This window comes from Seriola aureovittata, chromosome 13 (assembly GCF_021018895.1).
Source record: "Seriola aureovittata isolate HTS-2021-v1 ecotype China chromosome 13, ASM2101889v1, whole genome shotgun sequence".
Classification (NCBI taxonomy): domain Eukaryota; kingdom Metazoa; phylum Chordata; class Actinopteri; order Carangiformes; family Carangidae; genus Seriola; species Seriola aureovittata.
Window position 1 is genome coordinate 19335594 of NC_079376.1, and position 13272 is coordinate 19348865.

General features: G+C 40.3%; 1 protein-coding gene across 2 annotated transcripts in view; it reads right to left on the reverse strand.

Annotated features, from left to right (window-relative positions):
* The window catches only part of sntg2 (syntrophin, gamma 2), an 86663-nt gene that overhangs the window by 59212 nt on the left and 14179 nt on the right, over positions 1-13272 (reverse strand). The window contains exons 2-4 of one of the 2 annotated variants that reach the window (XM_056394124.1): positions 741-878; positions 569-620; positions 357-410 (exon numbers count right to left, since the gene is read on the reverse strand). In XM_056394124.1, the coding sequence (XP_056250099.1) occupies positions 357-410; positions 569-620; positions 741-878 (244 nt within the window). Of the gene's footprint in view, positions 1-352; positions 411-568; positions 626-740; positions 879-13272 lie in introns of both variants that reach the window. The other variant, XM_056394123.1, reaches the window with a different exon arrangement.

The window sequence follows — 13272 nt, forward strand, 5'->3', positions numbered from 1 at the left end:
TGCACATTGTATGTATATGCTCTCATTTTACTCTGGGAGATAAAGCAAAAATGGATATCTTGCAAAATGTTGAACTATTCCTTTAAACAGACATCTCTACCACCACAGCTGAGGACCCGCTTCCTTTGACAATTTGCTCTTTGATTATATCCTGAACTGAAACTAAACTGAAAATCAATGATGCTCTCAAAATGCTCAACATTTCATTGTGAATTCAAATGTCACCAGTAAATTATCTCTACTGTCTCTTTCTAATTTCATTAACATTTCTTTGTTCAATGTGACATTTAGCACCGTGCTGAAAACCATTCCAGAGGCCACATTACAGTAGCGAGATAAAATACTTTCTTACCTACTTGATCTTTGAAAATCTTTGATATAACCACAGGCACGTTGTGCTCTGCACCTCCCTGAAAAGCAGGAGAGAAAGATGAGAATGAAGGTTATTGAGTTTCGGTTGTGAAATTCTGCTGCCAAAACTCCTCTCTCAGACAAACAGCCATCTCTGCATCCCAAAGCCTTTTCATTTCTACTTTAGTCTCCCCATAATCAAAACTTATCTGCTTACTTTGATGCTTAAGCCGAGACCGCCAGTCGCTTGTCTTCGCAGTACAACAGTTCTGTGCTTTAGAAAGTGGGAGTTTCTTATTGGCAAAGGGATATTTTGAACATAGAAACAGTATTCAGGAGTTATGCAGCATGAATTACAATGCAAGTCTCGAGCCCTCGGGCGCACTTACATTTACTTGGGATTCACTTCCACTTGTGCAAACCACATCCAGCTTCTGTATGGTTAATACCTCTTTGGTCAATTTCAGGCAGACATCATAGGTATTGTTGGTCTCCTCATTGTACAGCAAAGCAATTCCAGATTTTGTCTGTTGGAATTGAGAAGAGCATTGACATTTTGCCAAGCAGAGCAATTATGTACACAATGAACATTTTAATCCTCTTTTCTCAATGTGTCATTTGTGTACCCCATTCTGCCGGTCTAGTTTTGGGTTAATTGGTTTTGCTTGACATTGTGATAGAGTGAACCTTTGTGTAAGAGAAAAAAAAAAAAAAAGAATTGCATGCTTTGAATTTCACATCTTTACCTTGCAAAAAAAAAAAAAAAAGTTCAGGCAGTTGTTAGACAATTCAACTTTGAGGACTGAAATGACGACAATAAGCAACTCAGATAAAAGAACACAGCTTCAGACGTCCCACTTCACATTATGACTATCTCTGTGTAGGTGAAGATTTCACAGTTACCAGTAAACATAACACTTTGCAGCTCAATCCCACCCTCGAATTTAATGCATTTTCTCTGATCTTTCACTGCTCGGTACTATCTGCAAATTCCAAATGAAAAATGGCCAAACCCTCGAGCTGCTCTAATGAATTAGAAACAGCCTGAACTTTTTTGTCTAGAGATTAAAGTGAATGACTGCCAGATAGAGTTTTACAATGCTGCGAGTCATATTTCAGATAGCACAGCTCCGTGCTTCCCAATCTGACATACCCCACACTCCTTTATTTCAAACATGGTCTTTTCAATTGAATCTAATACATGAATATTTTTTTCATATAAGACATAATGATGCTAGAACTGTCGACATTTGGGATTTGTTTCTTTTGTATTACTACTATTACCACTCAGAACCTATCAACCTACCCAGAACATTTCAAGCATTTAGCTTGACCTTGTGGCATCATCATCTGTTTTCACTACTTTTCACACACTATGCTGCTTACATCTTACGGGTTAGTGGGAGGTCTGTCCTGTGTTTGTTGGCTGTTTTTTTTTTTTTTACAAAAACCAGAATATTTAAAAAATAGCCCTGAGTCAATTCAATCATGCATTAAAGCCCTTATAAATAATATGATATTGTTGATCAAAAGGCAAGAACCTTTTGATCCTTTCATCGTTCTTCTTCAGACTACTTATAACACAACTAGATTTTTTTATACTTTTAAGACTTGTAAATGTTCTAATGGCAGTATTGTAAACTTTTGCAAAACCCAATCAGCGAAGTTAAAAAAAAGACTACTTAGCACACTCACATTTTGTGTGAGAGCGCGAGAGCGAGCGAGAGAGAGAGAGAGAGGAGAGATATTACAGGGCTATTGTTGGCATCTGGTGGTAGCAAACAAGCTACGGCTCTGGATATAAGAGGCGTTTTCAAAAACAATGAGAGTTTAGGAGGCAAACAGGTGCACGTGAGGCTAGAGGAGGTGGAAGAGTCACCTGTTGCTATAGCAGCAGATTCAGTTAGGACTGAACCACCTGCAAGCTCGGGTTAGTGAAGAAGAGGGCTCTTTAGCTGGCTAGCTAACTCAGTGGTTCTCAAATGGATTTGTCACAAGGAACACCGTTACTATAGCTATGCAACAGCACAGTTTGAGAACCACTGGTCTACCTTCTGCACTCACTGTGATATTGATGTGGAACATGGGCCAAGCATAGAACAAAGTGGTACGACTTTAATTACTTTGACTTTGTAGAATCCAACTGACAAGTCTTCAAACCATAATAAATTTCCCCTGAAGCGCCTGTATCATACATATACATCTCTGCAACTTTGGAGATGTATTCTACTATTCCTTCAGTAAGTAGAAATGTCAAGCTAACAACAGGTCATTACAGCAGCATGGGAGGCTGCTCATCAGTTACTATTACTATCATTATATCAATGTTATTCAAAGAGTCAATTACTCCATCATCCAACAGGAAAAAAACTCTACTCAGTCAGTGTCACTTTTAATTATTTAGATGAAACTACACATTAGTGTGTCATTCAAAGATGTGTGTGTGTATTCAAAGTATGTTGCTGAGCAGATGATATTTAAGAGGTTAAAATACCATGTTATGTTCCTTGTTCGTTGTGTATTAATGACTAGTGGACATAAAAAAAAAGTGGAGTGATTAGTAAAATATGTAGAAATGAAAGGAAACATGTTAACTAGGCGAAACATAGAGCAGAGAGAGAGAGAGAGAGAGAGAGAGAGAGAGAGAGAGAGAGAGAGAGAGAGAGAGAGAGAGAGAGAGAGAGAGAGAGAGAGAGAGAGAGAGAGAGAGAGAGAGAGAGAGAGAGAGAGAGAGAGAGAGAGAGAGAGAGAGAGAGAGAGAGCTAAGACTGTTGTTCATCATTACCCTATGGCCGCCAAAGCAAACCAGTTTAGCATTTTTGGGATACTTTATGTTATTATTACTTGGCAAACCGACCCTTGCTGGTTTACCCTAATGGAGGTGCATGGAAAATAAATTCCACAGTAAACATGCAAAGCTCCAGATTCAATGAAGCCTGATGTGTCATTTAACTCCATTCTTTAAAAATAGCTGCTCTAGTCTATATAATTTTGAAACAACACGCTGCAGTGAGATGCATAATTTCCTCAAGTTTTGTCATGATCCCATCTGTGATGTCTAATGCATCATATCGACAAACAATTAAGTCCCCCCCCTCGCCCGAGCCCCTCCGCTGTTATATTGGTCTATGTTTGACGATGCTGTATTGAAGTGATGAGTTACATTGTTTGCACAAGCTTCATCAAAATCCCGCCAGAGGAGTAAATAGGCTTTGATGGATGAGCTGACATATAAACATATGAAAGGACAACAGCCGATATTTGATGGAAAAACAATTGCCAGTTGAACTGAAGTGACTCGACCGAAGTGTAAAGAGAAGAAAAAAAAAAAAAAAAAAAACTGCTAAATGTGCAAGGAGGGGATAAAATAACTGGAACACAAACACAATACAGTCCATACCACCACCTGCAATGGTTTCATAACGTTACTATAGAGTAGAATCAGGAGGTTTTCAACACCGTCTCACCAGGAATTAAGTATTACAGGCTTCACAAAGATGTGGTTTATTGTAGCACGTCTCGTTTGTATTTCAGTTATTGTGTCCACCCCCTCTTTCATTTGATACTGTAGCAGGTTTAACCCACTAGGATTCCCTTTGGGCTGAAGTATTATCAAATGCCTCCTACAACACTGTTGATAATAGTGCACTGTGTGGAGTACCTTACAGTTTTAACCCTTTTATCAGTGTTTTACACCGAACATGTCCATGGTGTTTTAATACATAAAAAAAAAAGTCAATGCAGACTTATTACTACTGATCCTTGAATATTTCCGTTGCTCGCCCTCATCTCAAAAGGACAAATTATTTTTCATATGTAGAAGTGAATATGAATAGTGAAGGTTATTTCTTTATCGTCATACATTTGGCATTCAGCAAAAAGAATAAACAGGAGGACAAAAATACAAATGGAAGTGGTTCGTTGCTCTGCTGTTGTTGTTTTCAGTATAATAGAAGAAGACTGACCATTTCATAGACAACGCACTTTTGAGTGGGCAAAAAAGGTTACAATCAGTACGCTATGTGAGTGAGGTCAACCAATTCTCTTTTAAGAGACTTTGAAATGAAGGTCATGCTCTGTTCCCACCACAGATGACAAGTTTCATCTCAAGGCCTTGTGAAAATGTACGGTGGATGCATTCAAGAGACTCAAAAACAAGTGTAAAAGTTTGATGACAGCCTACGTCAGCGACTTCACTGTCGCAGCAACTTCACTGTCAGGCCATGGCAAGACAAAATTCTTTGGTCTTGTCAACAACAGATCACATGTGGCATTCACATACACGTAAACAATCCCACAGATAGAAACTTAACATAATTCTGCTGAAGAGGTTGACTGCACCACAGATAAAAGACACATTTTATTTGGCTACTGACATTTTGAGGGAATAACTACAAAGAGAATGAGAAACGAGTTTATTTGTGCACTTCATATCAAAAGCAAGAACACTTTCTAACAAACTGACAAACTCTTGACTAACTCAACTCAATACAATTTTAATTTCCTAAAGAAAATCAGCCTTCTTAAAATCAAACTTCATGTTTGCTAAGAAATCAGTAAATATCCCTGGTTCGTGCTTTGACTTATTTTTTTCAAAACTGCAATTAGCAGGTAGAAATTCTCCAAAACCTGTGTGCTCTTGAGTGGGCATTCATTTTTGGTAACAACTGAGGGTCAGGAATCAAGTCACACAACACTGAGGTGACAGGACTACCTGCAGTTGGGAGTTATGACAGTCCTGTCGTGTGTCATGACCCTCAAAAGACAGGCTGCTAATGCTAGTTAGACCTAGGCCTGCTTTCAGAGCTAATGCAGGAGAAACAGCATTCAGCATGTGTCATCTTGAACATATAGTAATGTCCAGTGGGAACCAGTGCTAAATTTAGCAAGCTCGACTAATTAGCTTCTTGTTTCCGAGGGGAATACAAACTCAACAACACAATGGCTCCGCCTTTCATCGACATTCATAAGCTGTGTCCCAAGTCAGCGGCTGAAGAGGAAGCAGTCCACGAAGCCGCAGTCTTTGCAGCCGTCATAGACCACGAAAGGTTGAACCGAAATGAGACGTTCTAGCCTAAGGAGGATTTCTGATTTGCATCACCAGCTGTGTACGCCCTTACTGTGGCGCCACAAAGCAAGAAAACTTCCAATTGGGACAGCCAAGTCGCGCCGCTGTGACGCAATCAGTCTTCAAATGCAAGGATGCGCCCTCTGAATCGTGACACAGCTACAGACTATACAGCACATGCTCTAGTCAGCAGCAAACTACAAAAGTTGCTAGCACATATCCAAGCAAAGCTGGTTGGCCTTAAGGGGGATATTTAAAAAGACCTTTGGTTGACTTTTAGTTTGTTTTTAATGCAGTGGTGGGGCTTTTGGATTCCTATGGTTAATATGGATTAGTTTCACATTTTCAATTAGTGATGGGGCCCTCAAGAAAGAAATCCATAGTGTGAAAAAATGTGTGGGAAGTGGGAACTGATGTCCCCAAATAAAGAACCAGCATTTTCCAGCCCTGTGCTTCTGCCAGCTTGTTCATGTGTGACTGTGTAACTATGGTGCCATCTTGCAACCTCATCTCATTTGTATAGAGTGAAAACAATAGAGAGGATAAAAGCAGCCTTGTGGGACACCCGTACACAAAACAATCTCGTTAGACACCACACGCTGGTCTCGTATTCTCTTTAGGCAGTCTGTCAGAAAGTCTTCAGTCCGGTGAGGGGGGGGGGGCACCTTCAGCATTCACATCACACAGCTACTGCAGAAGCGCATGCATTTGCAATATATTCAAAGCTGAACTGATTTAAAATATTGTGACAGCATATCATATGCATCGTGCTGACTGTGGTCAAAATGTGTCCTCTTTTCCTTTTAAAACCTTATGGCCAAACTGTGGGGGGGGGGGGTGAAGCACAAAACCTAATGCAGCCCAGGACAGTAGCCATGCAATAAATCCTGCCTTTGTGAAGCTGAAAATGTCCAGATTTTGTGACTCTGGTGTCCCTGTTCGGGAGGTTTGGACTGAAGCCTATGGTTATATTTGAAGCTGTATTTGTTTTTAATATGTGGATGAATCATATCGTCTAAAAAATGATCAGCTTCTGAGAGAAAGAAGAGAGAAAATGTTTGTGAGACCCAAGCTTCGGAGAGCATTTACATGCAAAGCGCTGTGATGAATATTCTCAATGGAAGCCCAGCTTCAGATATTGGAACAAGCCAAAAAAAACATAATCTCACGTCACTTCATCATCTCCTCAGCTGAAACTCTGGGTATCAGAAGAGAGTCACATTAGGACTCCGCAGGTCCACTCTGTTCCTAATATTGAAATCCAATGCAGAATACAGTTCAGACCAGATCAGTCTAGACTAGGGATGGAGTTGTTGTGGGGAAAACAACATTTCCTCTTCACACGAGGGGAGGGCTGTGCTAAAGTTGCAAAAATAAAAACAAACAGCGGAAATTAAATTTATTGTACTGTATCATACAGTAAATATCAACTCAATAAAAATTTGACAGTGTGCACGAGGCACTTAACGGCACCTGGAGGTGAAATCGTTGTTGCACCGCTGTCACAGATTAAGGTGGGACACCAGCAGCTGAGGCGGAGCAGTCGTCATTTTCAAGTTAGCAAAAACGCCACAAATTCATACTTTAACATGATGAATATTTAAGCAGACACGCCATTCCCCACTGAGTACCTCCCTGTCAAAACTGCATTTCACATCGACTTCTGTGAGGTTAATGTGGATCATGTTTAGTCAGTCAGACTTTCTAGACAATCTCTAGACTAATGGACTCTGGTGAGGTCCTGCTAGACTGCAGCTAGTCTCAGGTCATGTCAATATGTCTAATACCTGAGCGGACTCGTGATCAGCTTTGATCAGATGTTGCCTCGTGAACATGAAAGGAGAAAATGTGCTCTTTTGTTTTGATTTTGCTCCAAAATTTTGAACCTGCGATGACGTTTATGTCACATTTCAACTAAGCGTAAGTTTTCAAAAGTTCAAACAGCTTTCTTCAGAACTTCATACGACCAATTGAAATTGAAGGTGTTGAGGAAATATGAAAAAAAATCTGCCAAGTTGCTGAGATAAATAAAGATTCACTGAGAGTTATGATGAGTCACAGAAACCTCAGTAGCATAGAGAGGAATATATGTACAATGTTGAAGGATAATCTGATAAAGATATGCGTATACATTATAGATGTTCAAAGTACAAATTGTGCCAGAGGGGGAACATGTATAGTTACTTAGTTTGGTCTGGGAGCGTCGCACACAGTAGGTGAGTGAACTCAGAGATCACATCAGTCAGACACAGGCCAAAAGGTCTCATCTGCACTTCACTCCAGAGAGTGACATAAATTATGAACAACGGCAAGTAATATTTTCAAAGATCAATTTTACTAGAGAAAAAAAAAAAAAAAAAAAAAAAGTATATTGTCATGACTCCAAAATGATGTCTTTGAGACGATACCCGACTAAATACTGATACTCATTAGTTGTCATTTTTAAATCTAATTTGACCAAACAGAAAACTGGAACATTTGCTCAGTAGAGCACAGACCTCTGCCAAGGAGGTGTGTTGTGTTCAGTGTACTTTAGTGCACCACTGCAGTGTGCAGGCTGATAATCCTGAGCCCCGTCACCATGAAGTACCAGACTTACAGTTAATGGCATTTATGTTCATTATTTTCATGCTCAATAAAATTGTAGTTTTTGGGGTTTTATTTTTTATGCATGTGGCGAATGAATTAGTACGTTCATAACATAATAACTGGATTATTGTAAACAATCAGATCAATGTCACAGTGTTATTAAAGCTTCTACACGGTATGCAGTAATCTGATGTCCCCTGTGCTTCAGGTTGTGATCTTTGATCGTTAACTTTGTATTTGCAACCAGACACTCACTAAACAGCATTTAATAAGCCTCAATGGGCCTACACAGTTCTGAACTCTACTGAGGGCATTTTCTAGCAATACAACTGAGTATTGACGATAATGTACATGCCAGGATTACTATAACCAGTATTGATTGAGTATAAATTGATCATTCATAGCTGGTGAGTTGATGTTTTGATTCGCTGTGTTCTCTGTGCCTGTTTTTCATGGTGTACAGCACTTCAGTCAGCTGTTTGCTGCTTTTAAACATGCTCTATAAATAAATGTGATTTGATTTGATTGAGTACCGGTATACCATGCACGACTATTACAATTAACAACCCTGATGTTTGCATGGTCCATTTAGAGACATTCATCTGATCTAAGCACATTCAAATGTTCTGTTTGCTCTGTCTTTTCTGAAGTATAATAAGTCTGATAAATCTCAGCAGGGAAGGAGTTAAACAACAGACAGACCTCACAGCTCACCCCCTGTGGAGACTTCTCGAATCACAAAGACAGGAGGAGGTTGAGGCCGTGTTTTTGTTGATGTTTGAAGCTTCTGCTTGTGTACGTGGTTCACACTCTCAGTCCTCCGTGAATTGGAGTGCAATTTGACCCGACAGTCGGTGATTAGACAGATTGGTCACACTTGGTTGAGGAGTGCTTACGAACATGTCGCCAGTGGAGATCGCATTGGTGCTGTGCTCGTGGAGGAGAGTGTGTGTCTTTTTGTTGATTTGATGATTTTATTCCCATTACAGAGCGAGCACGCACAGGAAAGATAAATTAATTGGCTGCACACGCGAAAAAAAGGTCAGCACAGCTCAGATCAAAGTAAAACAAATTGTGAGATTTCGACACAGCCCTGGCCCGCTCGCAATGTCACGGACGTCTACGCAGAGCCATTGAATGCACCACGGCAAATGGTGAAAGAATGGTAAAAAGAAGAAATGAGTGAGTAACAATAAGCTGATTAAACAAAGAGCTGCAGTTTCACCAGACAACTGACACCACAGGACACCAGGCACCGGGGCCTCATCATGGGCTCCGATTCCAGCTGCATGTGGTCAGCGAAGGCTCAGCAATCCCAGCACAAGAAGGGAGATAAAAGTAAACAAAACTGCTCTGCCCCCCGGAGCAAACACACGCTGGATTCTCACTCGGTTTCAATATCGCAACTTTTAATGAAAACCACCGACAGTGTTCTTGAGCAGAAAAAGACGTAGAGCAATGAAGAGTTTGAGAGTTTCCTGGGACCATAGTTGATAATGACTTATTAAACTGGAAGTCTGTCTGGAATAATAATTAAACACAGACTATTGTCCCCCAAAATGTAATTTACATTGTGTGTAGCTGACCAGATTTCATGGAACTATAGTGCATCTGCCAGAGCAAACAGCACAAGCACCAACAGTCTTTTTACAACAGGAAGCAAAAAAGAAATAAGGTTGAAGAGAAATTGGCACAATTTTTTTTTAGAAACAGCAGCACCTCTAAATTGTTTGAGGCAGCGGCAGCAAAATGTCTCAACCACCATCTCAACTGTTTATAGTGTTTGTAGCACGGTATCGCAGTTCCAATGGGAAGGGGTAAAGTACACTTTGCAGACTTGAAAGAAATGAATCAGAGAGAGAGATCATACTTGGCACAACAGAGATGGGAAAAAATAAAATAAAATTGTATATGCTCAGTGGATCATGAGCACCAGGATGTGTTTTTTTTTTCTTTTTCCTAGCTTGAAATTGCTGTTTAGAGTGATTCTTATCGACTGTTTCAGTAAGTGCCACATTCCAAGCTCACTGGAAATGAAGCACCGCTGTTCTGACCACAGCACTGTACGAGTGCACTGAGGTTCAACCCACAGTACATCTTTCCTGCAGAGCCAAAACATTTCCACAGTTGAAACAGACAAGACAGTTTTACCACGTCCCGCACCATTACGTAATCTAGAGGCCTGTTTTTAAAGAAGTTGGGGCTGGGGTTCACAGCATTTTATTATATTCAAATCCTTTCAAACGCTTTATTAAGTCCAATTAGGATTTTTTTTTTTTTTCCTCTTGTCACAAGTAAATATAGTTATGAATAACTAAACCTAAAAGACTAATTTTTGATCTGTAAGCACCTGTTTCTCTCTGAAAAGGCTGACATTGTTTTTAGTGGCAGCCTAATTAATGTTAAATCTGTAGCTACTATCTGAAGCAGCACAAAATATGAAATGCTGAGTGACTGTGTCAGACACATTTAAATGACAGGTGAAGCCTTATTACTTTACAAACGGTATGTTTCACTAAGTACTTGCTCCTAACACTGGCCGGTGCCGGTGGATAATTATTAAGTTCACAATCTGAAAATATTTGTTATTTTAATTTGTGTTTTAATTTGTTTTTCTCTTACATGTAATGGAAGCAGAGTCTTGTAAGCGATGCGGGCTGGGCATCTTTGTATGACACTTGAATAAAAACTATTCAGTTATTCAGTCATCACCGTGGTGTTGCTGAACTACAAAAATACAGACTTGTTTCCACTCACGGTCGTAATGTTAAAAAAGTTTATTTTCCCTTATCCGCTGCCAAGGAGAGAAACAAGTATATAAACTAGACAACAAAATGTTTTATTTTAATCATTAAAAAAATCAAAGTTATTTGGTACCGCTGATCTTATCTGCCAACGTTTGAAGAGTCAGCACCAGATAAAAAGTTATTTGAATGTTTTCTACATTGCTCTCTGATAGAAAAAGAGTTCCTTGGCATCAGAACTTAACAAATCCGACCAGAAACTAGATCCCAAATGGAACCAGTAACTGCAACTCAAAGTAGAAGAGCCTTGTGGTAGTTCTAATATTTTACTTAATTACGTTTATACTCCTATGCTCTGACTCTGTTTATAGTGGTGGTGGTTGGGGGGGTGTTGACAGGGGCCCACAGATGATTTTTGCCCTAGGGCCCTCCAGGTGAGTTTATCTGGCCGTGTGTTTAACCAATGAAGTCACACATCCAGGCCACCCTGATAAATATTCACTCGTGCAACTGCTTCTGGATATTTCTCACATTCACTGTGACATTTTACTAATGTGCTGATATAAAATGACGATTGGGATGTGGTCCGAGGCGTAGATTTCAATGGGGATGTAGGGGATACATCCCCCTCAATATTGAGGACATGTGAACCCCCCCCCCAAAAAAAAAAGAAATAAACACAAGAAGTAGAGGACTATTTTGAAAAACCTCTAAGTTACTCATAGATGCAACAATGTCTCTGACAGGGGGGAGGGGAGGTGGTTTTTATTCAGCACTGGTCTTTTTTACTCCCAAAATATGAATATGAATTATGAGTTCATACAACCACTGGCTCTTTTGTGGCAAACTTAATTATCCCGAGACCCCCCCACACACACACACACACAATCACTCACACACACACACACACACACACACAATCACTCACACACACACACACACACACACACACACACACACAGTGTTGTCATCTCAGTCAGCAGCGTCTCCTTCTCTCCTCTGGCGACGTGCGCCCACAGGCTGGTTGATAACCACGGAGGAGCCAGAAGGGGAAAGAAGAGGAAGAGGAAGAGGAAGAAGAGGAGGAGGAGGAAGAGGAGGAGGAGGAGCAGGAGGAGGAGGTGGTGGTCTGATATTATGACATTTTTACTCAACTCTCAAAACCAAGCAGGTTGGGAGCCATTAGGAAATGTTTTTCAAGTTTACCATTAGAAGTGTTGTTTGCTAGTTTGCTAACTAATCTTAAGGTAATGTTGCCTGCCCGTAAAAGCTCGCTAGCTACAGAGGACGGAGCTGAGTGATACTGAAGCGGAGTAAACAGTTACTGAGGTGAAACTCAGAAGACTCAGAAAAAGACTTCGACCTGCTGAGGTGCTAACCAGCTGGCCAAGGCTCAGGGTGAGGGACATCTCAGAGGTTGCTGTCACTAAAAGTTTTATTTCTCAGCCTCTGTAGCAAATGGAAACATTAAATAAAAATCATTTAGGACCTTAAATCTTGACAAATGTGCTTGTTTTTTACCAGCAATACCCAATTTCCAAGGCAAAGCCAAAGATTTACAAGAAATGTCAGAGCTCTAAAATCTCAAATGGTTTTCATTTAATGTTTCTCTCTGTTTCAGAGGCTGTGTGATAAAGGTTTTAGTGAACGCCAAGTTTTTCAGAAAACCCTCAGGTTTAAGGAGATCGTTTTCACACAATGCTCAGCTTTAAGAACCATTTTTATGGGGCGCCTTAGGTCTTAATATCCACTAAGGAAAGTTTAAGAGTTAGGCCGACAACTATGGATTTCATACATTCGATTCGGCCTGACCACAAGCAGTAATGAAACTATAGTCAACTAATTGTAGTTATTTGTTGGGTACGTCAGGAAACCACAGGAGGCAGAGAGTGTGCAGCTGAAGCGAGTTCAGCAATTAACAGAATCCTCTTGTTTGATTTGCGTTTGGTTCACATGAAACTAGTCAGGAACAAAATGACCGTAAGAATAATGGCAGTTTAAGTCTTGCTAAAATGTGAACTTCATGCAGGAAGTAGCAGTCATGAACACAGAGAGGCAGACAAACAGGCAAGAGTTCATATAGGCCAACTATTGTCAGGGTTCCCATGGTCATGGACACAGCTGGAGCTTTTAAGTATTTTCCAGGCTTGGGGGTGATAGAAATCAAAACGGGCATACATGCCTATAGTGAAGTCAGAATAAAAAGATAGATATTTTCCTCCATACTGCACATTTGATACGTTTAGTGCCAGATCAAAGGGATAATCCGATACTCCCTCAGCCAAGAAGGTGAAAGGTGAAGATGTTCAGACAGATGCAGAGGGACTTTCAGCGCAGGAAAAACAGGCAGAACAAAATCATGAGACAGAACAGGCCCTGAATTTAAGAGATATTTGCTCGTGATACTGTCATGGAAAAGGTCTGTTTTCTCCTGGTCCATATTTTTGTCATTGGTGTAGTAAATTAAAAAAGCAACAAGGCCACTGCGCGCTACTGTCATAACGTTGAAGTGTTTCTTTT